Here is a 27,894-nt window from a genome sequence, read left to right as displayed (position 1 = left end):
GGGATTGGAGGACGGAGTGGAAAGGGAGTCTATGGCCCTGTATGTGGTGACGCTATTCAAAAAAGAGCTGAAGGAGACGGGGCTGGACAGGATGGAGATTCAGAGAGCCCACGGAGCGCTCGCACCGAAACAGCACGCTGGCAGGCCCCCCGAGAGCGGTTATTATTAACTTTCTGAGATTCGAGGTGAAGGAAATGGTAAGGAGACGTGAAGGAGGAGACGAGGTGAGACACGGGGAGGCGAACGAGAGGAGTACATAAAGAACGGATTAACCACCCCAGCTATAGACAATAATGCCCAATGGAACACATACACGAACGCGCACTACAATCACTGCAGATGGAAATAATTAGGAATGTAAATATACAACACATAGAAAGAGAGCAAATGTGGGGGCGGTCAGGTGGCGTAGCGGAGATTGCGTTCGTCACCAACACCGGAGACGCTGGATTCGCCTGTTCGAATCCAGCTCACAGCTCCGGCGTTGTCACCAGCTTGGCTGGCCGTTCACACTAATACAATTGGCAGTATTAGAGGGTGGGAAAGCTGGCGGGGTGGGTCCGGGTCGTTGTAAACAGCGACTCTACAGTTCGGTCGGGGCGCCTGCTCAGCGCGGATAGGATCTAAGGGGGGTAGTGTGATCCTTCCACACGTTACACCCTCTCAGTGAGAGTCCGCGCTGCCAGGTGAAAAGAAGCGGTTGATTGGCTAGACGTGTGTCGGAGGAAGCACGTGATAGCCTCCACTCTCCCAGACCGACTGTGGAGGGTAAGTGCGCAGCGACCAGGAAGGGGATTGGGAATTGGCATAACGACTAACATTGGGATGGGAGAAAATCGGAGGAAAAAGGAGGGGGAAAAAGATCAATAAAAAAAAAAAAGGAAAGAGAGCAAATGTAAGCGCACAGAGGACAATGCACTGGGGAATGAGAGGAAGGGAGTTCTAGCGCAATAGACAACACGAATGCTGGACAATTATAGTGAGATGAAGGGGGCCAAGACATCAGGCACCCTCGCCACTAGGGAGAGCCCTCTCAACAAGAGAGCCAATACTCTTCACCTACCAGCAGGGGAGAGCCAATACTCTTCACCTACCAGCAGGGGAGAGGGGGTGACTTATGGATCCCCTGTACACCTTGGGAGCGCTTTATGTAAAGTATATATGTTTTAAATGTGCGCATGGACAAATATGAAGGACAAAAATTCAAAATGTTGGACATGAAGAGAGGCTTGGAGAGCCTCCTGCTGGGGGTATCTTCATCTCTGGGGGGGGGGGGGCTTCTCCAGTGGGAGGGCTGATCCCCCTCCAAACCGCCAACCGGGGAAAGAGTGCGCTTATTGTCTACTGGGCCTGGCCCAATTGATTCAAGGGACCCGTGTCGCTGGGGGCCCAGCTACGGGCGCAGCGGCCTGGGATATGGGGGGCACCAATGGGCTCAACTCAGGGGGGGGGGGTGTCGGGGGTCAGCGTTTCCGCGGTTTGATCCGGGAGAGTGGGATCTCGTGGGTTGTGGGTTGGTTGTGCGTGGGCTGGGGGGCTTGGCGGCATGGGAGGTAGCGGGCTTGGCTCGGTGGGGGGGGAGTATTGCCCCTCGCCCCTCTACTGGGTCGGGCCCAATCAGATTCAAGATGCCCGTGTCGCTGAGTGCTGGGCCCCGCGTGGGACGGACCTGGGATGCGGGGGAGCCCGGTTTCTAGGGGGGGAGGGTGGGAGGGGGGGGTTCCTCTTACGGGGGTGTGGGAGGCTGAACGCAGCCGAATTCAAGGGGCCCATATTATTACTGTACTGTTGTGTAATGGATGTCATTGTAGATGTTGTGTTGTATGTCTATATTGTATGTCTATAAGTGTTAAATAAAAATTTAAGTAAAAAAAAAAAAAAATTATACTCAAAGTTTACTCAAATATGCCTTATTGTATTAATATATTTAAAGTATGCCTCCTCTGTATGGCGAGGAGTAACGCGTGGGAGGCTCATGCTGCCCCCGACACTTCCTGATTCTACTGCGCAGGCGCACCAACCGACCTGTAGGAGTCGCTGTCCACAACGCCCGATCCCCACCCATCAGTTTCCCACCCCCTAATACGGCCAATGTGTATTAGTATGAACGACCAGCTAAACTGAAAGCAATGTGGAGCGCTGGGCTCGAACAGTCAAGCCCAGCGTCTCCGCATTCGTGGCGAGCGCCTTGCCCACTACGTCACGTAGCCGCCCATGGATAGAAAATTATTATTTATATTATTTTATATAACACAATAATATAACCAAAGACACACCAAACCAAAGTTACTCAACAATCAACATGCTTTGAAACGGGCGGCTGGGTGGCGCAGCGGACATTGCGCTCATCACCAACGCAAGAGACACTGGGTTCGACTCCGGCTGTCGGCGCTGCCTCTGGCTTGGGCCAGTCGTCATACTAATTCAATGGGCAGAATTAGCGGGTGGAAGTCAATGCATTGGGTGGTAATCTGGACGTTGTGGACAGCGACTCCTACAGGTCGGTTGGGGACGCCTGCACAGTAGAGACAGGAAATGGCGGGTGTTACAAAGGGTCAGATTAAACCGAATATATATATTTATTGCCTGAGATCCCATGTATAATATTTGTATATCGTTTGATATCCCTTGTGTATTCTTTGTACAATATACACTGAATGTCCCTTTAGTCTACAGGACAGACCATAATATTCGTTCTCCTATTGGAAGCGATCCCCTGGCGCCACTGCCTTACCCCCTAGAGCTGACTTCAAAGGTACCGACGAGATATGTCTGTACATGCCCAGCTTCTGCCCATGAATACGGCTACTGAAATACGAATGGTACTATTTGTTCACAGCGCATATATATATGGCGCAAGTAAAGTAGAACTCCTCTTAGCCCCTTAGTCCATTGTCCCGTTCAGTCTCGTTCAGTTCCAGTTATCCAAGTGACGTCTCTCCCCACTACGCAACGTGGGCAGAGTAGGGCTCGCATTGCCCCAAGATAGAGCCTCGTGTTATCCTAGTACGTTGGTTTAACGTATCGTTCTCTATTTATTAGTAAAGCCTTCATTACGAGTCAAAGACCACGTGAAGTGGGTAATTGTGCGTTTACATAGAGCACTTATTCCGCATGCTAATAGGATAGTAGTAACGTCAAGTTCAACTGTGAACCACGGACCAACCGGAGGATTTACACCGGACCAGCAGCACCACGGAGGATTTACACCCCGCCAGCAGTGCCACTTTCCGGCAAGGATTATTATTCTTCATTCTTCACCAAGCTGCTGGAAGCAGAGAACCGTCTACACCCACTGCTGTGGGATCTACGTGCCCGTGGGGACATCACTCACGCCCGTCTCTGTCGTACCAGAGGCACCACGGCTCTCACCTGCACGACGTGCACCCTGGGACCAGGCTGCCTATCCCCGCTGACCCAGGGGTGATATCGCCTCCGTGAACCATTGACTTGCATAGAGCTTTGCCTCCCTCTGCTGGCTTACAACCGGTAGTACCCCCTTTCCCAGAATATCCCTAGATCTAATTACTTAATATTCATTATTGATTTGACTGCACATTCTTTGCCTTATAAGCGCAATCTAAGTAATGTAACAATATTCTTAATGTAATAAATATTATAAATGAGTATTTGTGTGGAAACCTGTTATTGTGGAAGTGTTGTCATCTAAAATACCTTTGTACGGTATTGGCCAGTAATGTACAAGACGGTAATAGTTTAATGATACTAGTACTTGATTAATACAGTCAGGGAATTGTACCCCTCAGTTACAATTGGTCCTTCGATAGCCGGAGAATAATTAGCGTAATATTAATATAATATTAATATTGACATGGCCGATGACGAACACTCCACAAACGGTTCTCCTAAGCTAGATCGCCCGCAGCGCAGACGGCAGCCACCTCCCTATCTAGAGGCATACTCTGTCAGTCCAATACCTAGCTTTAAAGGGAAGTTAAACGCGGAAAAAGTAGAAAGTAAAATTATGTCTGACCTTAACAACCAGGTTACCCCGACCACAGAGGCCCTAGTGGGTGCTAATGTAACTGACCAAGCTCACTGTGGGGACCAGGAGGGAACTGACACGACTTTACCCCCAGACAATACCGAAGAAATAGCCCCCGACCAGCTCCGGGAGGAAGACAACCCTAAAGAGACGCGCACCCAGGAGACGGATCTCCTCGGTACGCAACAGGAGAACGGATCTCCAACAAGTACTGCCGGGAGCCGATCGCCCCGAACGGCGTCTTCCCCCAGCGAGGCGGACAAGATGCTGGCGCAGGCACTCATCGCCACCCTGGCAGCCTCCACCGAACGCGATCGACTTCAAGCGCAACAGACGTGCGAGTGCGAACATTACGCAGGTGAGCGAGAGCGCTTCCAGGCGCAACAAAGGAGCGAAGACGACCGAATAAGACTGGAGACCAGACGCCTCCAGACAGAAGAGAACATCGAGAGAAGCCGCGCCGACGTCGTAAATGCACAGCTCCACGCCGCCCATGCCAGCGCCAATGCCCAGCGCGACGTCGCCAACGCACAGCGCGACGCTGCCCAGGCCAGCGCCAATGCGCAGCGCGACAGCGCCAATGCGCAGCGCGACATCGCCAATGCCCAGCGCGAAGCAGCGCGCGACGCAGCCCATGCCCGGCGCGAGGCAGAGCGCGACCGGCTGCAGGCGGAGCTGATGGACAAACTGGTTGCCATGGCGACACCCCCTCACTCCGCACGGAGCTCCCAGAGATCGTCAAGACATGGGTCTAGGACACATTCCCCTACCCGACGAAGCGACCCGGGACCCCGCCAACAGGAGGATCCTGTCCACGTCTCGGAACCCCCTCCCCGGCCGGTCCATACGAGACCCAGCAACCGGGAAGAACCGGACCACGCCGAGAGACTGAACAGAAGACTCCAGGTCCTAGCAGAGGGAGAGGAGGAGGAGGAGGAGGAGTGTCAAGCCGACCAGCAGCAACGTACTCAGGACCAGGAGGTCCAGTACAGCCCAGAAGTCAGCCCCGAGGCCCTGCGCTACAAACCCCCGACTCAACTCACGGGTGAGTTTGACGCACCGTCAGCCCCGAGGAACAGCACCTGGGTACCCGACCTTCGGTACCCACCAAGTACCAGCCCAAGACGACACGCAAGAGGAGACTCGCCTAGGAGGCCTCTCCCCCAACGCTCACCGATGTGCCAGTCATCCATGACATCATACATCGCCACGCCGTCGTTTCCAGACTTCGCCTATGAGAGTCGAGCACAGTACACGGAGCTCCGGATGTGCTTAGAGACAATGATGGTGGATGTCGCTGATGAACGCCACAAGTATGCAATATTACTGAAGCACCTGAAAGTACCGCGAGCGCACAATATAGCGCTGGCCTATGCTACCTCTACGACCCCATACACAGCGGCCCTTGCAGCGCTGGACCAGAGATATGGACGTATATGGGATTACGTAATCCAAGAGATAAGGCATATTGATCGCCTACCCCCAGCAACAGACAATCGCTCATTAGACGACCTGTCAATCAAAGTGCAGTCCCTGGTAGGGATGCTGGGAGCGCAACGGGAAAAGGGCATGCATGAGCTATACGCCAACTCTAACGTCGAGAGGATTTTGGAGAAGCTGCCACCCGCAAGACAAGAGCGTTTTAGGCGGCAGAGAGACTACCGGGATCCCAACGGCCCCGAACCATCCCTCCTTGATCTAGCCGACTTCCTGGCGAGAGAAGTCAGCAGCTTACGACTGGATACGTTCGGGCGGAGCACGCCAAGCTCCAGAGAGGGACCCAGGAGAATAAATGATGGAAGAAGATCGGTGACTGTTATGCACCAAGCCGAATCAGTACCGCAGCACCAGAACCACAACACCCCCTCGACGAAAGAGGACCAGTGGAAGATTGAGTGCCAGTACTGTGAGGGAGAACATCGGCTCTATCAGTGCGAAGATTTCAAGAAGCTGACCACGGATGATGTGAGCCAGTGGGTCAAGGACCACCGCCGCTGCTTCCGCTGCGCGCGCAGCCACCTAGCAGCTGAGTGCCGCTTGAAAAAGAAGTGCAGCAGGTGCGGTGGCACCCACCTGGAGGTCCTGCATGACATCAACAAGCGTCAGCCAGGACAACCGAGTGGGCCCGTCGCGGTGATGTACCATGCCGAGGCGGTGGCACCAGAACCAAAGTTCCACCAGACCGCTCCCTGGTGTCCCGACTGCCACGGCAGACACTGGGAGTCAAGGTGCGACTCGTGCCATATAGAGTCTACGTCACCACCCGAGACAGGAGTGCTCCACATAGACCCCCAGCATAGCGGGACCCCCCGTGTGCTCCTCAAAGTGGTCAGGGTGCTCCTGAGCCACGAGGACAAAGTCATGGACACTTACGCCGTCCTTGATGACGGGTCAGAGAAGACCCTTCTGCTCGCGTCCGCTGCGGCCCAGCTGGGACTGCGGGGGAGCGAGAACCAAATGACGATTCGGACAATAAGAAGAGACTTAAAGACGATAAAGGGCGAGAATGTCTCCTTCACTATCGCAGCAAGCGGGCAGCCAGAGCGACGGTATAGGATTACAAATGCTTTCACCAGCCAAGAAATAGGACTATCACAGTACACCTACCCCATCCCACAGCTGATGGATAAATATGTGCACCTGCGTCAACTACCTATCCCGCTCATAGACGGCGCCACCCCGACCCTGCTGATAGGCTCCGACCATGCAGACCTCATCGTCCCGATAGACCGGGTCCATACCGGAACCCGAGGCTGTCCTGCAGCAGTCGAGACCCGCCTAGGGTGGACACTACAAGGCCCCCTCGCTAAATCTCTCAACCGAACAGCAGCCACTAGCTGCCTCCACTCCAGAGCGACAGAAGAAGACACCGGCCTCTCCCCCGTACAGCAGAGGCTATTGACATTAAGCGAGAGGCCCGTGAGAGAACCGTGGGTACCAGAGGGAGTTCGGAACTCCACCCCCCTCAGCTGCGCTCCAGACGTAGCTGACCTCGAACCCAGCACCCCAAGCGACTCCTTGACGGGGCGGCCGGGACCGGCCCCTCCTCACACGGGGTACAGAGCGAACAAGAGAAACAGACGGAGGAGAAAGCACAGCCAAGCACAGATCAAAGCAGTCTCAGGCCCGCTTCCTCCTAAGCCCCCCTTCATCCCGTCCAGTCGTCATGACCATAGACCAGTCACCACCCCGAGCTGCGTGGCCGGCCGGCCGCGTAAGCAAAGTGACCACTGGTGCCGACGGAAAGGTCAGAGTGGCAGAAGTGCTCGGCCAAGGACGGATCTACAACCGACCCGTGGCGAGGCTGATAGAGTCGCCAAGGCTCCCCGACTCGCCTAATGACGACCATGACCCCTGACTTTGTGAACTGCCCGACCCCTCACAGACATTGAGTAGTGGACAGTGCGGTTAATCTGTCTCTGCTTAGCTAATTAGGTGGGACTAATTAGGGGGCGGCTGTTACAAAGGGTCAGATTAAACCGAATATATATATTTATTGCCTGAGATCCCATGTATAATATTTGTATATCGTTTGATATCCCTTGTGTATTCTTTGTACAATATACACTGAATGTCCCTTTAGTCTACAGGACAGACCATAATATTCGTTCTCCTATTGGAAGCGATCCCCTGGCGCCACTGCCTTACCCCCTAGAGCTGACTTCAAAGGTACCGACGAGATATGTCTGTACATGCCCAGCTTCTGCCCATGAATACGGCTACTGAAATACGAATGGTACTATTTGTTCACAGCGCATATATATATGGCGCAAGTAAAGTAGAACTCCTCTTAGCCCCTTAGTCCATTGTCCCGTTCAGTCTCGTTCAGTTCCAGTTATCCAAGTGACGTCTCTCCCCACTACGCAACGTGGGCAGAGTAGGGCTCGCATTGCCCCAAGATAGAGCCTCGTGTTATCCTAGTACGTTGGTTTAACGTATCGTTCTCTATTTATTAGTAAAGCCTTCATTACGAGTCAAAGACCACGTGAAGTGGGTAATTGTGCGTTTACATAGAGCACTTATTCCGCGTGCTAATAGGATAGTAGTAACGTCAAGTTCAACTGTGAACCACGGACCAACCGGAGGATTTACACCGGACCAGCAGCACCACGGAGGATTTACACCCCGCCAGCAGTGCCACTTTCCGGCAAGGATTATTATTCTTCATTCTTCACCAAGCTGCTGGAAGCAGAGAACCGTCTACACCCACTGCTGTGGGATCTACGTGCCCGTGGGGACATCACTCACGCCCGTCTCTGTCGTACCAGAGGCACCACGGCTCTCACCTGCACGACGTGCACCCTGGGACCAGGCTGCCTATCCCCGCTGAACCAGGGGTGATATCGCCTCCGTGAACCATTGACTTGCATAGAGCTTTGCCTCCCTCTGCTGGCTTACAACCGGTAGTACCCCCTTTCCCAGAATATCCCTAGATCTAATTACTTAATATTCATTATTGATTTGACTGCACATTCTTTGCCTTATAAGCGCAATCTAAGTAATGTAACAATATTCTTAATGTAATAAATATTATAAATTAGTATTTGTGTGGAAACCTGTTATTGTGGAAGTGTTGTCATCTAAAATACCTTTGTACGGTATTGGCCAGTAATGTACAAGACGGTAATAGTTTAATGATACTAGTACTTGATTAATACAGTCAGGGAATTGTACCCCTCAGTTACAGCGGGGGTAGTGTGAGCCTCCCACACGTTACACCTCGCCACTGAGAGTCCGCGCCGGCAGGTGAAAAGATGCGAGGCTGCCTCCTCGTGTACCGGAGGGGACACGTGATGCAAGGCTTCTATCCTCCCTACAACCAGCCAGTGGGGGGCATATGCGAGCAACGTTCAAGACAGGGGAGGGGAGAATTGGCACAATGGAATTGGGATGGGAGAAAAATTGAAAAATTTGGAGAAAAGGTGGAGAAAAAAAACCAATCAACATGCTTTATTATGAAACATTAAAGGAACAGCTCATTTGCCATCTACCCTGGAGTTAGACAAGAAGATGCATACCTTTTTCTTCTCTGTGCATGCAGTAGGAGTAGGAAGACGTTGGGAACTAGGCTAATGGAGGAACCTACTTCCAGTGACTGATGCTAAGCTAGGCTAATGGTGCGCGTCTTCCTACTCCTACTGCATGCACAGAGAAGAAAAAGGTATGTATCTTAACACTCCAACATTTTGGGAACCCTGGAGTTAGACAAGAAGATGCATACCTTTTTCATCTCTGTGCATGCAGTAGGAGTAGGAAGACGTTGGGAACTAGGCTAACGGAGGAACCTACTTCCAGTGACTGACGCTAAGCTAGGCTAACGGTGTGCGTCTTCCTACTCCTACTGCATGCACAGAGAAGAAAAAGGTATGTATCTTCTTGTCTAACTCCAGGGTAGATGGCAAATAAGCTAATTTCCCAAAATGTTGGAGTTTTCCTTTAAATAAAATTATCTCTCTGACAAATCTCAATGGCACAAGAATAACTTAAAAGTCAACCTGTAACAAAATAATAGCTTACTGGACAAAAATAAATCTGAATCTGAAAAACAGAAAAATCTGAAATAATGTTCTAAATAAGACCTCTTCTGTAGAAAATCCAGCTTTAACAAATTATCTCTTTGTTTCTTTTCAATGTAAATAATAAAACAGTAACCTCACAAATATACTAATCAAATCATTTTTTTTTTTTTTTTTTTATCCACTTTTTCTCCCATTTTCTATATTTTCTCTCATCCCAATTTCGTATCATCCAATTCAACCCTCCCCTGTCACGAACGCTGTTTCTTGCCTCCCACAAGCCGGCTGCAATGTGGACTAAGTCATACATAGCACAAGTCCCCGCCGGTACTTGAGGTAACAGCAGTCGCATCTTTTCACCTGCGCAGCTCGATCTCTCAGTGGCGAGGAGTAACGCGTGGGAGGCTCACGCTGCCCCCGACACTTCCTGATTCTACTGCGCAGGCGCACCAACCGACCTGTAGGAGTCGCTGTCCACAACTTTCACAACCGCCTAATACGGCCAATGTGTATTAGTACGGACGACCAGCTAAACTGAAAGCAAATGTGGAGCGCTGGGCTCGAACAGGCAAGCCCAGCGTCTCCAGATTTCGTGGCGAGCGCCTTGCCCACTACGCCACGTAGCCGCCCTAATCAAATCATCTTTTAAGTGCACTATGCAGTTTTGGATTTGTAAATTTGCATAACTTGCCATTAGTGAACATAACATATGTATTACCTATGTGTATTACATAAATCAAACCAAAAACATTTTGAGGCACCATGAACCAAATATAAGGCTACTAAACTTTTTGGCAGTGTCAGAGTCTGGACATTTCTTTTTTTTAGCAAGGCACTAGTGCAATCCATGGGTCTGTAGCTGTTGTGATGTTTCACAGTATGAAATGCAAACGCATTTACAGCATCCTGTTTTCCCGGGTCTAACAAATAATTCGGTAAAGTTTGCAGAAGAACTCTCGCCTTGCACAGCTTTAAAAAAAAAAATCTGTGCCCATTAACATCTCCAGCACCGTTATTAGACACAGAGACGTAGGTGCAAGCTTTCCGTTTGTTCCGACCGGGACAGTACATTTGGAGTTTTGAAGTGCATCTGTAAACGTACATTTGCGCTTTGGCTGTGATTGTGAGCTGCAGTGTGATCTGTCCGCTTCCTCTGTTTAGTAGAGCCGCCCACAAAGCATCTCTGGGATTACGTCACACACGCAACAGAGTACCGTAGTATTCTGTCCAATGCGCCAGTCAATTTAAGTACATGCACAACGGTCCGTGAAAAATGATGAAACCCGGTAATTGTCATGAATACTTTTTTTTTTAAACGGATGCCCCAGACAGTCCGGGCAAAAGAGGATGTTTGGTCACCCTACCGTAGGTTGCCAGGTAGTTTGTTTGGTAGTGAGTTAGTTAGTTAGCTAGCTTGCTAGCTTAACGTAGGTTGCCCAGTAGTTTGTTAGGTAGTTAGTTAGTTAGCTAGGTAGCTTATCAGAGGTTGCTTGTTAAGTAGTTAGTTAGTTAGTTAGTTAGTTAGTTAGTTAGTTAGTTAGTTAGTTAGTTAGTTAGTTAGTTAGTTAGTTAGTTAGTTAGTTAGTTAGTTAGCTAGCTAGCTTACCGTAGGTTGCCCAGTTGGTGAACAGGGTTTAGTGGAGAGACAAATCCCTGCAGAGCCTCCATGTAATCTGGGCGGGACATGTGTTCAACCAGAAACTTCATTTGGGTCTAAGAATCAGAGAATCATTAAGAGATAGACAGCATTATCCAATCACTGTAGATATATATGTAATCTGTCTATCAACCAATCACAATACAGAGAAATGTAATTAACCAATCACAATACACAGATAGCAATCACTGGCCAATGTCAGGTTCTGACTGTGTTTGTCATCCCACGGTGAAGAGAATAGTGAGAAGTAAACAGCCAGCTATCTATACCGTGGGTTATGGTTAGGCTGAATTAATATATATATATCTAACTATACATATATGCTTCTATCCCCAGGCCATCAGGATGCTCAATGACAATAACACTATGTAACAAACCATCAAATACACTCACAGCACAAACATCCACACTCCCTTTAAATAAACAACTCACTGTAGCACACACTTTACCCACTTTAGACACTTTAACACACTTTATATTTATTGGTAAAGAGATTTGCACTACAACTCATACCTCATTGCACCTTACCCGAAGTTGTACCTCATCCCATTTCTGCATTGTACTGTATATTGTATTGTAACTCAGTTACTTTTTCTCTACTCTGCATTGTATATATATATGTATATTGAACACTTTTGTTTTGTTTACACTTGTTTACGTACTTGACTTTCTATTTTATACTTATTTTATACTTATCTATTTTTATCTAGCACACTCTCAGGAGCATAACAGAACGAAGCATTTCATATAAAAGTATTCTGTATTTCTGTATGACAACTAATAAAGAAACTTGAACTTGAACTTGATATATATATATATATACATATATGCTTGTGTACAAACAAGCTAACAAGCATCAATTACAAGATGGGTCAACACAAGGCAAAGATTCTTCTGAGTCATTGAGCTGATTTGAAGATTTCCTGATGAAAAGATGAAAACATGTCCTAATCCATGATGATGGCCGGGAGGATGCGATCCTCTACGCCGTCATCAGCTCTATTTTCAATCTTTCAAAATGTTCTTATGTACCCCAGTTTCTATTGCATGTACTTACTTACTTCATTACACGTATATGTACATACTTACCAACTGTTTCGCCTGTTTTATTGCAACACTACTATCACCGACATCTAAGAAGGGAGATCCCCCTTGAACGGCCCTTCTAAGGTTTCTCCCCTCCACATTGCCTGTGGTGCTTTTTTCCTATTGCTAGGTTTTTAGTGAGTTTTTCCTTACCTTCGAGGGGGGTATGTCTTGGAGTGTTGCATTTATTTATTTAACATTTTATTTTGGATTTCCTGGTGTTTTTGTCTTTGTTATTGATTTATTGTGATGTTTCTTCTTGACTTGTTTAAAGAAGACGTGTCCGGCCCCATGGGGACATTAACGTGTGTTGTCGGGCCTTAAAGAAGACGTGTCCGGCCCATGGGGACATTAACGTGTTTTGTCGGGCCTTAAAGAAGACATGTCCGGCCCATGGGGACATTAACGTGTGTAGGAGCCATTCTTGAGTTATTTAATCTTTGAGTTTGTATCATGCAATTATTTGAATTATGAAAATGCTTATGGATTACGAAATATGAAAACGAAAACTGATAATTTGATTGACAAGTCATGATATTATTTACACTGATCATCTTATTGTAACTATTCTTATGATTTGAAACTATGTGCACTTTCCCTTTAAAGAGACCTACCTGAGCTATCCACCTGTGTAGTTTACCTTGATAAGGGGTGGTGGCTTGCGTGGGAGACGTGGACCGGGAAGGCAAACAGTTTTTGTACCGCACGCACAGACGCACTGCACGCAACGCACGCATGTATTAGATATACAAGTTTTGTTTGTTTTGCTTATGAGAAATAAATGATTGATTCATTGTGACAGCCAAAGGATGGATCAGAATCTTTATTATGTGCGCGTAGACTAAAGCTATCCCCGGAGTGGAAGTGGCAAATACGAATTACAAAATTGTTTGTAAATAGCCACTATATTAAGTACAAAAACTTATGCTGATATTAAAGTATTTCGCCTGAAAGAAGAGGACTTCAACAAGGACACGTTCGCTTCACCCAGGACCCAGGGAGAAAGAGGATCCCACAACAACAACATCTACAAGATACTGCGCGGTCGTGAGTAACATTGCATTGCGCAACACATGGGGAGGATCCTGCGGGGATAATATGAACTTGAATGACTTAATCTTGGATCCGACGTCATTGTGGAAGGGCTACCGGGAGGTGGCTCTGATTCAATTACTCTCCGCTGTGGATACACTTGTTTGACCATAGCGCACGGACTGTGTTTCATTGTGTTTCACAAAGCATAATAACAAACACCGAAGCGTCTTTGCGCACGGACTGTGTTTGATTGTGTTTCACAAAAGCATAATAATAAACACCGAAGCGTCTTTGCGCACAGACTGTGTTTGATTGTGTTTCACAAAAGCATAATAATAAACACCGAAGCATCTTTACGCATGGACTGTGGATGACATTTGCAGGGATTCTGAACAGTTAAACTGTTGACATTGCATCACTGACGCTGTCACACATTATTGTGATATTTCAACTATATTAAAATAATGTCTGAAACGGAAAAGGCCCAAGAGGCTGAGAGAGAGCTGGTGAAATTGATTGGCTCTCGCAGGGCAAAGCTCGGTGTATTGACAAGGCGCAAGAATGAGTTGGATGCGCTATTCGACGGACTTGATGACGTAGACGTGGAAAAGGTGAATGAACATTTGCAAGCCTTTGATGTTTTAATGAATGAATTTGAGAAGATGCACCAATCTGTTCAAGCACTGTTATATGAAGATGAGAAAGAGGGTGATGAATACGACTGGTATAAACCAAAGGTTCAACAATTCAATTCATTTATGAATGATGTTCGAAACAGAATAAAACCTGGTTATAAAGAACAGGATCAAGTTCGACCTGAGGACAGCATCAGCAGCACATCTAAAAAGACCACTAAATCAACAACCTCAACTCTGCGTATAACACTAGAAACGGAGAGAGCTGCTCTCATTGCTAAATCAGCAGTCATGGAGGAAAAGTGGAAATTAGAGGAGGAAGAGGACAAACTGCAAAAGATGACAAAGGATCTGCATGCTAAAAAGGAACAACTTGAAATGCAGATGGCATTTGCTGAATCTGATGCTAAACTGAAAGTCCTTGATAAATACGACAAAATAAAGGAATCCCAGGCTGAGGTCAAATCATGTGAATCCCAGGCAAGGACTCCTACAGATGGCATGAATGAGTATCTTGACCAAATGCAAGCCAGGCAAGATCAACCCCCAATGACAATGGACATTATTGATCCGGGAAGCTCACCCCCCCCGCCTGACGATGACAGACAACAGTCCCCCCAGCTAGGAGCTAGGTCAAGGATGCCACCTGACCACTCCATGGAAACGGAATACAGTCAACCCCTGTCACAGGCAGGTCCATATCTGTCGAGGCCATCACATGTTGCCCATTTCCCAGTTGGTCCACTAGGGGGAGGCATTCAGCCAGGTGCAGCAACTTACCTGTCCAGGCCATCACACATTACCAATGTCCCAGTTGGTCCACTAGGGGGAGGCATTCAGCCAGGTGCAGCAACTTACCTGTCCAGGCCATCACACATGACCAATATCCCAGTTGGTCCACTAGGGGGAGGTATTCAACCAGGTGCACCATCAGGGCATGGTCACCAAAGTCACCAGAACACATTAGCTACTGTCATGGACAGGCAGAGTCAAATGACAGAACTTCTTGTGCACCAACAAAGGCTGTCATTGCTACCCGCCAGGGAAATCACAACATTTGGAGGAGACCCAATGGAATATCAGTCGTTCATAAGTGCTTTTGAACATGGTATCGAGTCCAACACGGACATCAGTAAGGACAGATTATATTATCTGGAGCAATATACCACTGGCCAACCAAGAGAGCTGGTACGCAGCTGCCAGCACATGGATCCTGCAAGAGGATATGCTGAAGCAAGGCGACTGCTGGAACTGCACTTCGGTGATAAAATAAAAATCACAAGCGCCTATATCCAGAAGGCACTGGATTGGGCTGCTATCAAACCTGAGGATGGGGCAGCACTACAGGCCTATTCACTATTTCTCCGTGTGTGCTGCAATGCTATGCAGGCCCTAGAGTACATGCATGAACTGGACAATCCATCCAACATGAGAACGGTCATTTCTAAGTTACCCTACAGGCTCAGAGATTCATGGAGATCTGTAGCATGCAGCTATTATGAACGAACCCTGCAAAGAGCAAGATTCACAAACCTGGTTGACTTTGTGGAACGGCAAGTGAGAGTTATTCTAGACCCAGTATTTGGGAATATTCAAGAGTCTACTCCAAAGGTACAAGGCCTTAAAACAAGCACTGTTATATGAAGATGAGAAAGAGGGTGATGAATACGACTGGTATAAACCAAAGGTTCAACAATTCAATTCATTTATGAATGATGTTCAAAACAGAATAAAACCTGGTTATAAAGAACAGGATCAAGTTCGACCTGAGGACAGCATCAGCAGCACATCTAAAAAGACCACTAAATCAACAACCTCAACTCTGCGTATAACACTAGAAACGGAGAGAGCTGCTCTCATTGCTAAATCAGCAGTCATGGAGGAAAAGTGGAAATTAGAGGAGGAAGAGGACAAACTGCAAAAGATGACAAAGGATCTGCATGCTAAAAAGGAACAACTTGAAATGCAGATGGCATTTGCTGAATCTGATGCTAAACTGAAAGTCCTTGATAAATACGACAAAATAAAGGAATCCCAGGCTGAGGTCAAATCATGTGAATCCCAGGCAAGGACTCCTACAGATGGCATGAATGAGTATCTTGACCAAATGCAAGCCAGGCAAGATCAACCCCCAATGACAATGGACATTATTGATCCGGGAAGCTCACCCCCCCCGCCTGACGATGACAGACAACAGTCCCCCCAGCTAGGAGCTAGGTCAAGGATGCCACCTGACCACTCCATGGAAACGGAATACAGTCAACCCCTGTCACAGGCAGGTCCATATCTGTCGAGGCCATCACATGTTGCCCATTTCCCAGTTGGTCCACTAGGGGGAGGCATTCAGCCAGGTGCAGCAACTTACCTGTCCAGGCCATCACACATTACCAATGTCCCAGTTGGTCCACTAGGGGGAGGCATTCAGCCAGGTGCAGCAACTTACCTGTCCAGGCCATCACACATGACCAATATCCCAGTTGGTCCACTAGGGGGAGGTATTCAACCAGGTGCACCATCAGGGCATGGTCACCAAAGTCACCAGAACACATTAGCTACTGTCATGGACAGGCAGAGTCAAATGACAGAACTTCTTGTGCACCAACAAAGGCTGTCATTGCTACCCGCCAGGGAAATCACAACATTTGGAGGAGACCCAATGGAATATCAGTCGTTCATAAGTGCTTTTGAACATGGTATCGAGTCCAACACGGACATCAGTAAGGACAGATTATATTATCTGGAGCAATATACCACTGGCCAACCAAGAGAGCTGGTACGCAGCTGCCAGCACATGGATCCTGCAAGAGGATATGCTGAAGCAAGGCGACTGCTGGAACTGCACTTCGGTGATAAAATAAAAATCACAAGCGCCTATATCCAGAAGGCACTGGATTGGGCTGCTATCAAACCTGAGGATGGGGCAGCACTACAGGCCTATTCACTATTTCTCCGTGTGTGCTGCAATGCTATGCAGGCCCTAGAGTACATGCATGAACTGGACAATCCATCCAACATGAGAACGGTCATTTCTAAGTTACCCTACAGGCTCAGAGATTCATGGAGATCTGTAGCATGCAGCTATTATGAACGAACCCTGCAAAGAGCAAGATTCACAAACCTGGTTGACTTTGTGGAACGGCAAGTGAGAGTTATTCTAGACCCAGTATTTGGGAATATTCAAGAGTCTACTCCAAAGGTACAAGGCCTTAAAACAAGGCTGGGTAACCCCCAGCATCAATCCAAGTCATCAGGAAGCAAAGGCAGGAGCAGTTTTGCTACATCATTGACACCAGTGGAAATGGAGAAGCAAAGGTTGGATGGCAAAGTCAGTTCAAATGCATTTTGTAAGCCATGCTTATTTTGTACTGGAGAACACGCCATGGAGTGTTGTAAGAAAATGATTCTGAAGCCTCATAAGGAGAAGATCGAATTTCTCAGGACAAAGGGAATCTGCTTTGCATGTCTAAACAGAGGACACATGAGCAAGTTGTGTAGGAATCGCCTGACTTGTCGCTCTTGTCAGCTCAAACACCCAACTCTCCTGCACATAAATAGAACAGACAACCCCAGGAAGGAAGAGAGCACCACCACAGTTACAGCTAAAGGTGAGGAAGTTTCCAGCGCCCTGGTCTCACTGCAGGCTTGCGGGCTTACTGGGGCCGGAGGAAAGGAATGTGCTCTAGCTATTCTGCCTATCCAGGTTAAGATGGCTAAAGGAAGCAAAGTAATCAGAACATATGCGTTCCTGGATCATGGAAGCTCTGCTACCTTCTGTACCGAGAGCCTGATGAAGAAGCTGGACGCCAGAGGCCAGAAAACAGAGATACTGCTCAGGACAATGGGCCAGGAACGGCCTGTGAGCAGTTACAGATTGGATGGGCTGGAAGTGAGTGATTTGGAAAGCAATAACTTCTTTGCTCTCCCTGAAGTTTACACACAGCTCGCTATACCAGTCTCACAAGAAAACATACCAACACAAGAGGGTCTAAAAGAATGGCCTTATCTGAAAGACGTACCTCTGACTACTATTGAGGAGGAAGTTGGACTGTTGATTGGGATTAATGCTGTCAAAGCCATGGAGCCATGGGAAATAATTAACAGCAAAGGAAACGGGCCCTATGCAGTGAGAACCTGTCTCGGATGGGTGGTTAATGGTCCCCTGAGCGGCAGCCTGCCCATTGACAAGCAGGGTCGACCACGTACAACATCAAACCGAGTCACCATAGCAAACCTGGAAGAACTTCTCATCAAACAGTACAATCAAGACTTCCCAGAGCGAGGCTACGATGAGAAGGCCGAGCCGTCTGTAGAGGACAAGAAATTCCTGGACATTGCAGCTAAGTCCATCACATTGAAGGATGGTCACTACCAACTACGATTGCCATTTCGCAAAGAGGACGTGAATCTGCCAAATAATAGAAGGATGGCAGAGCAGCGAGCCACGAACCTCATTAAAAGATTCAGGAGGGACGAGGCATACTTTGCTGATTACAAAAGGTTCATGAGTGACATCTTGGATAAGGGGCACGCCGAGCGGGTGCCAGAAGGACAGCTGCACAGAGAAGATGGAAAGGTGTGGTACATACCTCACCACGGTGTGTACCACAAGATAAAAAGGAAAATGCGTGTGGTATTCGACTGCACTGCATTATTCCAAGGGACATCTCTCAATAATGAGTTGCTACAAGGTCCCGATCTCACAAACACATTACTGGGTGTCATCCTTAGATTCCGCCAGGAACCAGTAGCCGTCATGGCTGACATTGAAGGCATGTTCCATCAAGTCCAAGTAACGGAGCAAGACGTTGATTTCCTGCGCTTCTTGTGGTGGCCCAACAATGACTTCAGCCAGCCATTAGCTGAATACAGGATGACGGTCCATCTATTCGGAGCAGTCTCGTCCCCCAGCTGTGCCAACTATGCACTCAAGAGAACAGCGGACGACAATGAGGGTAAGGCTAGTGATGATGTCCTTCGCACCATCCGTCGGAACTTTTACGTTGACGACTGCCTCAAGTCAGTTCCGGATGACAAGCAAGCCATCTCCCTAACTCAAGATCTCAGAGCCGTCTGTTCTACTGGTGGGTTCAGACTTACGAAGTGGATCAGTAACAGCCGTGCTGTTCTGTCTGCCATTCCAGACGAAGATAAAGCCAAGGAAGTGAAGGAGCTCGATCTCGACAGAGAAGAACTACCGGTGGAACGAGCTCTCGGAATCCAGTGGCATGTGGAAACCGACACCTTCTCCTTCAAGACTGCTACAAAGCAACAACCCTTAACCAGGAGGGGTATTCTGTCAGTGACAAATTCTGTTTACGACCCCATGGGATTCCTCGCCCCACTGGTTCTCCCAGCGAAGAGGATCATGCAAGATCTTTGCAAAATTAATTGTGGATGGGATGACAAGATCCCAGAGGCCCACGCTCGGTCATGGCAGAGATGGTTGGAGGATCTAGGCAAGCTGTCAAACCTCCACATCAGCCGTTGCCTTAAACCCAGTAACTTTGGAAAACCACACACTGCACAACTACATCACTACAGTGATGCCAGAGAACACGGGTATGGTACAGCTAGCTACCTGCGACTGACCAACCTCAAAGGTGACGTCCATATTGTCTTTGTCATGGGCAAAGCACGGGTAGCCCCACTGAAGCAGATGACCATACCCAGAATGGAACTGGCGGCAGCAGTGGTCGCAGTCCGCATTGATAAAATGCTGAAAGAGGAACTGGAAGTGGAACTTCTGGAATCTGTCTTTTGGACGGATAGTACGTCTGTCCTCAAGTACATCAACAACACAACCAGTCGATTCCAGACATACGTTGCAAACCGGATTTCGACCATCCGAGAACTGTCTGACCGATCACAGTGGCGCTATGTAAATACAGCAGTCAACCCTGCAGACGACGCGTCACGAGGCCTGACCATGGATTCTTTTCTCAAATCCAGTCGATGGTTGAATGGCCCAGACTTCTTACAGAGGCCTGAGAAAGACTGGCCAAAGTCCCCAGAGGAGCTGCCTGCCCTCTGTGAGGACGATCCAGAAGTTAAGAAGAGCACTATCACGTTCAGTACAGCCGTGATGGATCATGACAGTGATCCCATTGCCAAGCTTATCAAGCACTTCTCATCATGGGATAAGTTAAAGAAGGCTACAGCATGGATCTTGAAGTTCAAAGAAACACTTCAGAATCTAAGCCTCAAAAGAAAGGAGCTGCAGGCTGCAACCTGCACAAAGAATCCAGACCAGAAACGACAAGACCATCTGGATGACCAGATGAACAAAACAAGAGCTCAGCTAGGAGCTCAGAGTCTCTCAATTGAAGATCTTGCGCATGCTGAGGAGACACTTGTTTGCTACGTACAGCGGCAGCATTTCCAGGATGAAATATCTGCGCTGAAGAAAGAGAATACTGTAAATAAAAGGAGCACCATTTACAGACTGGACCCAATGCTACTGAACGGCGTGCTGAGAGTTGGAGGAAGGGTCAGTAGAATGGCGATGCCAGAGGAATCCAAGCATCCAGCTATCCTTCCTAAAGCCAGCCATTTGTCTCATCTTCTACTGAGCCATATACACATGGTTGTAGGCCATTCTGGAAGAAACCACATGCTCTCAAGGCTTCGCCAGAAGTACTGGATAATGCGAGCCAACTCTGCTGCCAGGAAGATCGTCAATGACTGCGTTCTGTGTCGACGATTTAATGCCACAGTGAAAGAGCAGAAGATGGCCGACCTACCAAGGAATCGCATTTCTCCAGACTTGCCAGCATTCACGCATGTGGGAACAGATTATTTCGGGCCTATAGAGGTGAAGAGAGGGAGGAGTCTGGTAAAAAGGTACGGCGTACTCTTTACGTGCCTGGTGAGCCGTGCCGTTCATCTCGAAATGGCATACTCCTTGGATACTGACTCCTGCATATCAGCACTGCGGCGGTTCATCTGCAGAAGAGGTCAAGTTAAAGAGATGGTATCAGACAACGGAACCAATTTTGTCGGAGCTGAGCGGGAGTTGCGGGAGGCACTTTCCAACCTGGACCACAGCAAGATCCAACATGCACTGCTCGACGAGGGAATCCAGTGGACATTCAATCCACCCACTGGCTCCCACCACGGAGGCGTTTGGGAGCGACTAATACGGTCTATAAAGAAAGTGCTGTACTCAGTACTCCGCCAGCAGACCCTGGATGACGAGAGTCTCCAAACCGCCCTATGTGAAACTGAGGCCATTCTCAACGACCGTCCTATTACCACCGTCTCGGATGACTCTAACGATCTTGAGGCTCTGACCCCGAACCATCTACTGCAGTTGAAAGGAAAACCCATTCTACCACCTGGTTTGTTCACAAAGGATGATTCGTACTGCAGAAGGAGATGGCGGCAGGTCCAGTACATGGCCGACCTCTTCTGGAGGCGATGGAAAAAGGAGTACATCCCTCTGCTTCAAGAACGTCAGAAATGGAACCAAGTAAGGAAGAACCTAGCCCCAGGGGACGTGGTCCTCATTGTGGATGAGTCATCGCCAAGAAATTCCTGGCTCATGGGCAAGGTGGAAGAGACAATGCCTGACAGCAGAGGGCATGTACGCAAGGTAAAGGTCAAGACCAAGTACAATATCCTAGAAAGGCCCATCAGCAAACTATGCTTGCTGAAAGAAGCAGATTGACTGACATTGACTAGCCCCTACTGACTTCTTCACGTGCTTGTTTGTTTTTTCCTTTTCGAGGGCAATGCCCGAACCTTTGTTACACTGATGGATTATACCTTTTTTATGGATTATACCTTTTTTGTGGATTATACCTTTTTTGTGGATTATACGCTTTTTCGTGGAACATACCCCCTTTTTGGAATATTTCTATTCCTACATGAACTATATAAAGACATGTTCAGGCTCCTGTTAACATATTTGCATAGAATAATTGTCCCTTTTTAGGATAATGGACAATTAGAGGCCGGCATGTAGGAGCCATTCTTGAGTTATTTAATCTTTGAGTTTGTATCATGCAATTATTTGAATTATGAAAAATGCTTATGGATTACGAAATATGAAAACGAAAACTGATAATTTGATTGACAAGTCATGATATTATTTACACTGATCATCTTATTGTAACTATTCTTATGATTTGAAACTATGTGCACTTTCCCTTTAAAGAGACCTACCTGAGCTATCCACCTGTGTAGTTTACCTTGATAAGGGGTGGTGGCTTGCGTGGGAGACGTGGACCGGGAAGGCAAACAGTTTTTGTACCGCACGCACAGACGCACTGCACGCAACGCACGCATGTATTAGATATACGAGTTTTGTTTGTTTTGCTTATGAGAAATAAATGATTGATTCATTGTGACAGCCAAAGGATGGATCAGAATCTTTATTATGTGCGCGTAGACTAAAGCTATCCCCGGAGTGGAAGTGGCAAATACGAATTACAAAATTGTTTGTAAATAGCCACTATAACGTGTGTGGTCTGGCCTTAAAGAAGACGTGTCCGGCCCATGGGGACATTAACGTGTGTTGTCGGGCCTTAAAGAAGACGTGTCCGGCCCATGGGGACATTAACGTGTGTTGTCGGGCCTTAAAGAAGACGTGTCCGGCCCATAGGGACATTAACGTGTGTTGTCGGGTCTTAAAGAATACGTGTCTGGCCCATGGGGACATTAACGTGTGTTGTCGGGCCTTAAAGAAGACGTGTCCGGCCCATGGGGACATTAACGTGTGTTGTCGGGCCTTAAAGAAGACGTGTCCGGCCCATGGGGACATTAACGTGTGTTGTCGGGCCTTAAAGAAGACGTGTCCGGCCCATGGGGACATTAACGTGTGTTGTCGGGCCTTAAAGAAGACGTGTCCGGCCCATGGGGACATTAACGTGTGTTGTCGGGCCTTAAAGAAGACGTATCCGGCCCATGGGGACATTAACGTGTGTTGTCGGGCCTTAAAGAAGACGTGTCCGGCCCATTGGGACATTAACGTGTGTTGTCGGGCCTTAAAGAAGACGTGTCCAGCCCATGGGGACATTAACGTGTGTTGTCAGGCCTTACAAATACATTTGATTTGATTTTGAATCCTTTTCCTGCTGCACCATCATTTCTCCCAAATTTGACACACCGGAAATGATGTCATAGATAGATAGTGGAGTCCAGTAATTATTACAAAAGCCAGTGATACCACACTACCTCTTTTATCTCTATAACTCTATAATTCATTGATTTATAATGAGAACATCCTCTTACATGTACATTTACATTTAGTCATTTAGCTGACGCTTTTATCCAAAGCAACTTACAAGTTCTGTACGACAAGTCATCAGGAAGGGCACAACTCTACTCAACTCTCAGCTGAGTAACAATGTTCATCAAAGTGTTGAGTGCTACAGTGTAGGTTAGTTTATTAGGACAGTAAGCGTGTATGCTTTCCGCAACGCAGTTGTGTTTCCGCGTTCCCATTTTGCGCTCTGATTGGCCGAGCGCACGCATGCGCATGAGCCGCGGTAAGCCTCTCAGCCAGGCAGGAATACTAAACTCCAGTTAACCTAATTTATACAAATGGTTAGATCCTGATCAATCTGGCCAGTATCACGTCTTCGTCTCTTTGGCTCTCCATCCACTCCTCTGCGTTGTGTAATTTTAATGGTCCTGACGTCTCATATACTGGCTGAATACAATCCTTATCTCTCCCCGTTAGTGCAATCCGCAAACCATAATAATTCTCCACCTTCGTAAGAATTCGACACTTTGACAACGTGAAATACCTTACAAGGAGAAGCGTTGTTTATTTGATAAACAGAAGCCTCAGCTCAGATGTTAACAGATTGTATTGTCCTTGAAAAGTCTATTCTAATGATCTTTCGGTGTGTTCAGTCTATCGTCCCTCTGCTATTCAGTCCAATGGTGGTCAGGCCTGGTCTTTAGCCTAAACCCTCCTCGCGTTAGCCGAAGCCAATGATGATGTGTCATTCTTCCTCCCCCCCCCCCCTCGATGAGAGGAGAGAGTCTCTCAGTCCTAGTCAGATTGTAGTCTGCCCTTAGCCGCTCTTGGTCTGGCTTACACCCGGAACCACTGTCCGCTTTATAGGATCTTCGTCATAGCAACGATAGCCCGCCCCCCTTCTCTGGTTGTCATGTGATGCGCTGTCATGACAACTGCTAATAACCTTTCACACATTTCAAAACGTTTCATTACTGTCAAAACCTCCATCGCGCTCTGCCTCTGTGCCCACACTCGCTATCAGCTTGTTCTTACAAGGAATGTCAACATTCGGCCCTGCTCAGTGTGGTGCTCACAATCACCCTGCTCTACTGAACCACCGTCTCCTGCTTCCACCGTCAGCATGCACTTCGACCTCTCTGGCACCGTTACATGCTACCATCTCCCCCCAATATATACATCACATACATTGAATAAACCCCGTTTTCTCTCAAAATGGAAGTATTGATTTCGCCGTAACGAATCATTAAAAAAAGATACTGTTAACTGGAATATGTTGTTTCTTTACACATATGTTGGATTATGTAATTGGTTTGTCATGACAAACCAAAAAAAACACGAATTACATGCATCATTGTTTACAATGAACGGTGGGGCTAATCGAAAGGACTGGACACGGACAAGTTAAACAGCAATCAATTAAGGTGTTCCATAAACTAACAGGAATTGTGTAAAAGTGCCCAAACAGTGAAAGAAATAGTAAAATAGTTCCCCTTTAACACTTTCTTCGCCAGGCTTATATCCATAATAAACTCCCCTTCTTTGCAGGGCTATAACTTTTTAAATTGTATTGCTAAATTGACATAACTATGGCCCATTCAACATCAAGTATCTATTGTTCAGGGTGTAGCAACGTTATACTTTTTCATTCACATATTCATACTAAAATACGGTCTAAAGTATAAGTATGTTTTTATCGTTTTCTGCAGCTTTCTCCAGAACGTGATTTATAGCCCTAAATGGATTATATTGATGATTGTATACAGTTTGATAGCGATCGGCACAAGATAAAAAATTTCAAATGGACGTGCTTCTAGAAGTTACTACGTATCATGTGATGTTGACCGAATGGGGGGGGGGTCGTTTATAATTCCGTGGCCAACGTTAGATGATTCATCTAGTGTGGGTGATATGATCATTAGAGCAGTTTGTATCGAACACGTTAAAAAAAAACGCTGAAACTCACCGTAGCTTCCTCGTAGCGTTGGGCGATGAGCGTGGAGCAAAAATATTCCTATTGGGCGATCCGCCGATCGGCCACCAGATGGCGCTCTTGAACCGTTGGAGAGTTGAGAGGGGATCAACAGTAGATCTCAAGTCTCCGGGGGAGAAATATGATTGCGATCACAGATTTTTTAAATATTGATCTCAATGACGTGGCGTCTTTGGCAGAATGAGCATGGCGGGGAATGACGAGTTTAGGCGTTTTTGGCGACCAAAGTGTTAACAATTGTATGTATTGAGCTGTACTGTACTGTACCAATTCTGCAATCTGTTAATAAAGTTTTCAATCAATTCAATCAATCAATCAGCCCCGGACTCAGCAGGACTGAGAATGAAACGCTGTGTAAACAAGCACTCTCTCTCTCTCTCTCTCTCTCTCTCTCTCTCTCTCTCTCTGTCTCTCCCTCTCTCTCTCCCTCTCTATCTCTCTCTCTCTCTCCCTCGCAGAGTGCAGTCGAGGTGTTGGGTTTCACTATCTGCCTCACTGTTTGAGGAAGTGATTTCCACTCGCTCTGCTATCGCTGTGTGGGCTGCCTAGGTTGTGGGCGGGCATTGGCTCCAACCACAGAGCCAATCGTATCACTATCCGCTTCCCCGGCGCCACGTGACGTCACCATGCGTGTCAAATCAGAACGACCTGATTAAAATGGACCAGGAAATGAATGACCTGAATGACGGCAATCCGCCAATATGGTATTTAGAGACAAAAACACATTGATACTAACTCCTATTACTATAATACAATGCTAAATACAATGCTAGAGACTCAAAAAATACATTTATAATGCATGTCACCTTTAATGACGTCTTTTTTTCTTCTTCTCCCCTGCCACTAGGGGGTGCTGCAGTATCCTAGCACCCCTACCTCCCGCAGTAACAGCTTAGAACACTAACTAACGCAGATGCAATAGAACCGCTATTCATATTTGTTTCCTATATATGTATATGATCTGTGTGTGTGTGTTACCTTCTGTGTTTCATCTTTCTTTTCTTGTTTCAATGTGTCTGTCAGGTTGACCAGTTTGTCCATCGCCTCCACCTACACACACACACATACACACACACACACACATATACACACACACACACACACACACACATACACACACACACACACACACGCACACACACACACACACACACACATACACACACACTCACACACACACATACACACACACACACACGCACACACACACACACACGCACACACACACGCGTGCGCACACACACACGCACACACACACACACACACACACACAGATGGATACATATTAGTATCACTGATAACTAGGGATGCTCGATATTGGCTTTTTTACCGATACCGATATACCGATATTGTCCAACTCTTCATTTCCGATACCGATATCAACCCATAACGATATATGCAGGGTTTCCCCCCCCCAAAAAATGGAATAATTTCAGGTAATTAATAGAGTTGTTCCGATACCGATACTGGTATCGGAAAAGCCGCCGATACTGGCTAAAATGCTGGTATCGGTATCGGCGAGTACCCTCTAATGCTGCGCTCCGATACCATATGACGTAATTTATCAACAACACTGTGGTCTGTTGAGTAAGCATTATAAAACAAACGTGTGCTTAATCGATTAAAGTGTCAATGCCATTTGTCATTTTAACAGCAGATACTTTCTTAAATGTCATCGTCCCGACAGAGCGGTGTTGACGGCGAGCTCATGGGTTCGCTTGGTGGCTGGTGTTATTAGCATTGAACGGCTAACCGAAAGCTAGCTTTAACATTACCTTGGCTAAAGTTGGGGCTATTCATATAATCCAGCAATAATGGCTGCAGACCTGCAAGCAAAGTACAGCAAGTTGGCAAAGGAGTATTCCAAGTTAAATCACAATGTCACCAGTAACGTTACAGTCTTCTATGGTCTTCCCATATACCGGTAGCTCATGCTAGCTAACGGTAACGTTGTCATTGCACAATTGCACGTCGCGTACACAATTAATGACATGTTGCGGACAGCCATATCGGCGACAATGTTTAGCTTTTAGTGCCAAATGATAAGAGTCTGAGGCGGAGTCTCAAAAGAGAATGTTGAATATTTATTGTGCAAAAATCAAAACAGATCCGACTGCTACTGAACGGAGCCTTGTAGACAGACTGAGTAGGGTATATCTGCAGAGCCAGTGGGTAGCGAGTGCAGCAACGTATAATGTCCGTGTGGATCATTGGAGTAGGGTATATCTGCAGTGCTGAAGCCCCATACTCATTGATTAATGATACTAATACAAATCTATACAATCACCTGTTGTTGAATAAATACCATTACTTTCTAGTTATGACTAAAAAACAGTATATATAAAACAGTATTTGTTAAAAAAAAAAAAAAAAATTATATTTATAAAAAATTTATATAATATCGTTTTTTTTTTTTTTTATGTATGCACTGGTATCGGATAAGTATCGGTATCGGCCGATACCCAAAGCTTAGGTATCGGAATCGGATCGGAAAGGAAAAAATGGTATCGGAACATCTCTAGTAATTAACATTACATATCTCTTGTCGTGGAATTAATACAACATTATGCATACTTTTGACAATAAGAAAAATCAGAATGTGTTCTTACTTGCTTGCCTGGGTAACCGATACAGATCATTTTCGATATCACATTTTAATGCCAATATCGGCCGATAATATCGGACATCCCTACTGATAACTTTTGTTTATCTTTTTTCCTGTAATATTTGATCACACCACACCACATACTGTACACACACA

General features: G+C 47.0%; 1 protein-coding gene across 1 annotated transcript in view; it reads right to left on the bottom strand.

The window, feature by feature from the left end:
• Window positions 1-27,894, bottom strand: part of LOC311239377 (phosphatidylinositol 4,5-bisphosphate 3-kinase catalytic subunit alpha isoform-like) — a gene marked incomplete at both ends in the record, with an annotated part of 85,401 nt that overhangs the window by 7,898 nt on the left and 49,609 nt on the right. The window contains 2 exons of the mRNA XM_084327684.1: window positions 11,129-11,235; window positions 26,112-26,183. Coding sequence (XP_084183810.1) covers window positions 11,129-11,235; window positions 26,112-26,183 — 179 coding nt within the window. The remainder of the gene's footprint in view (window positions 1-11,128; window positions 11,236-26,111; window positions 26,184-27,894) is intronic.

This window comes from Notolepis coatsorum, assembly GCF_963971535.1.
Source record: "Notolepis coatsorum genome assembly, chromosome: 13".
NCBI lineage: Eukaryota > Metazoa > Chordata > Actinopteri > Aulopiformes > Paralepididae > Notolepis > Notolepis coatsorum.
Note: the sequence above shows the minus strand (reverse complement) of the source record. Positions and strands in the feature narration are given on the sequence as shown.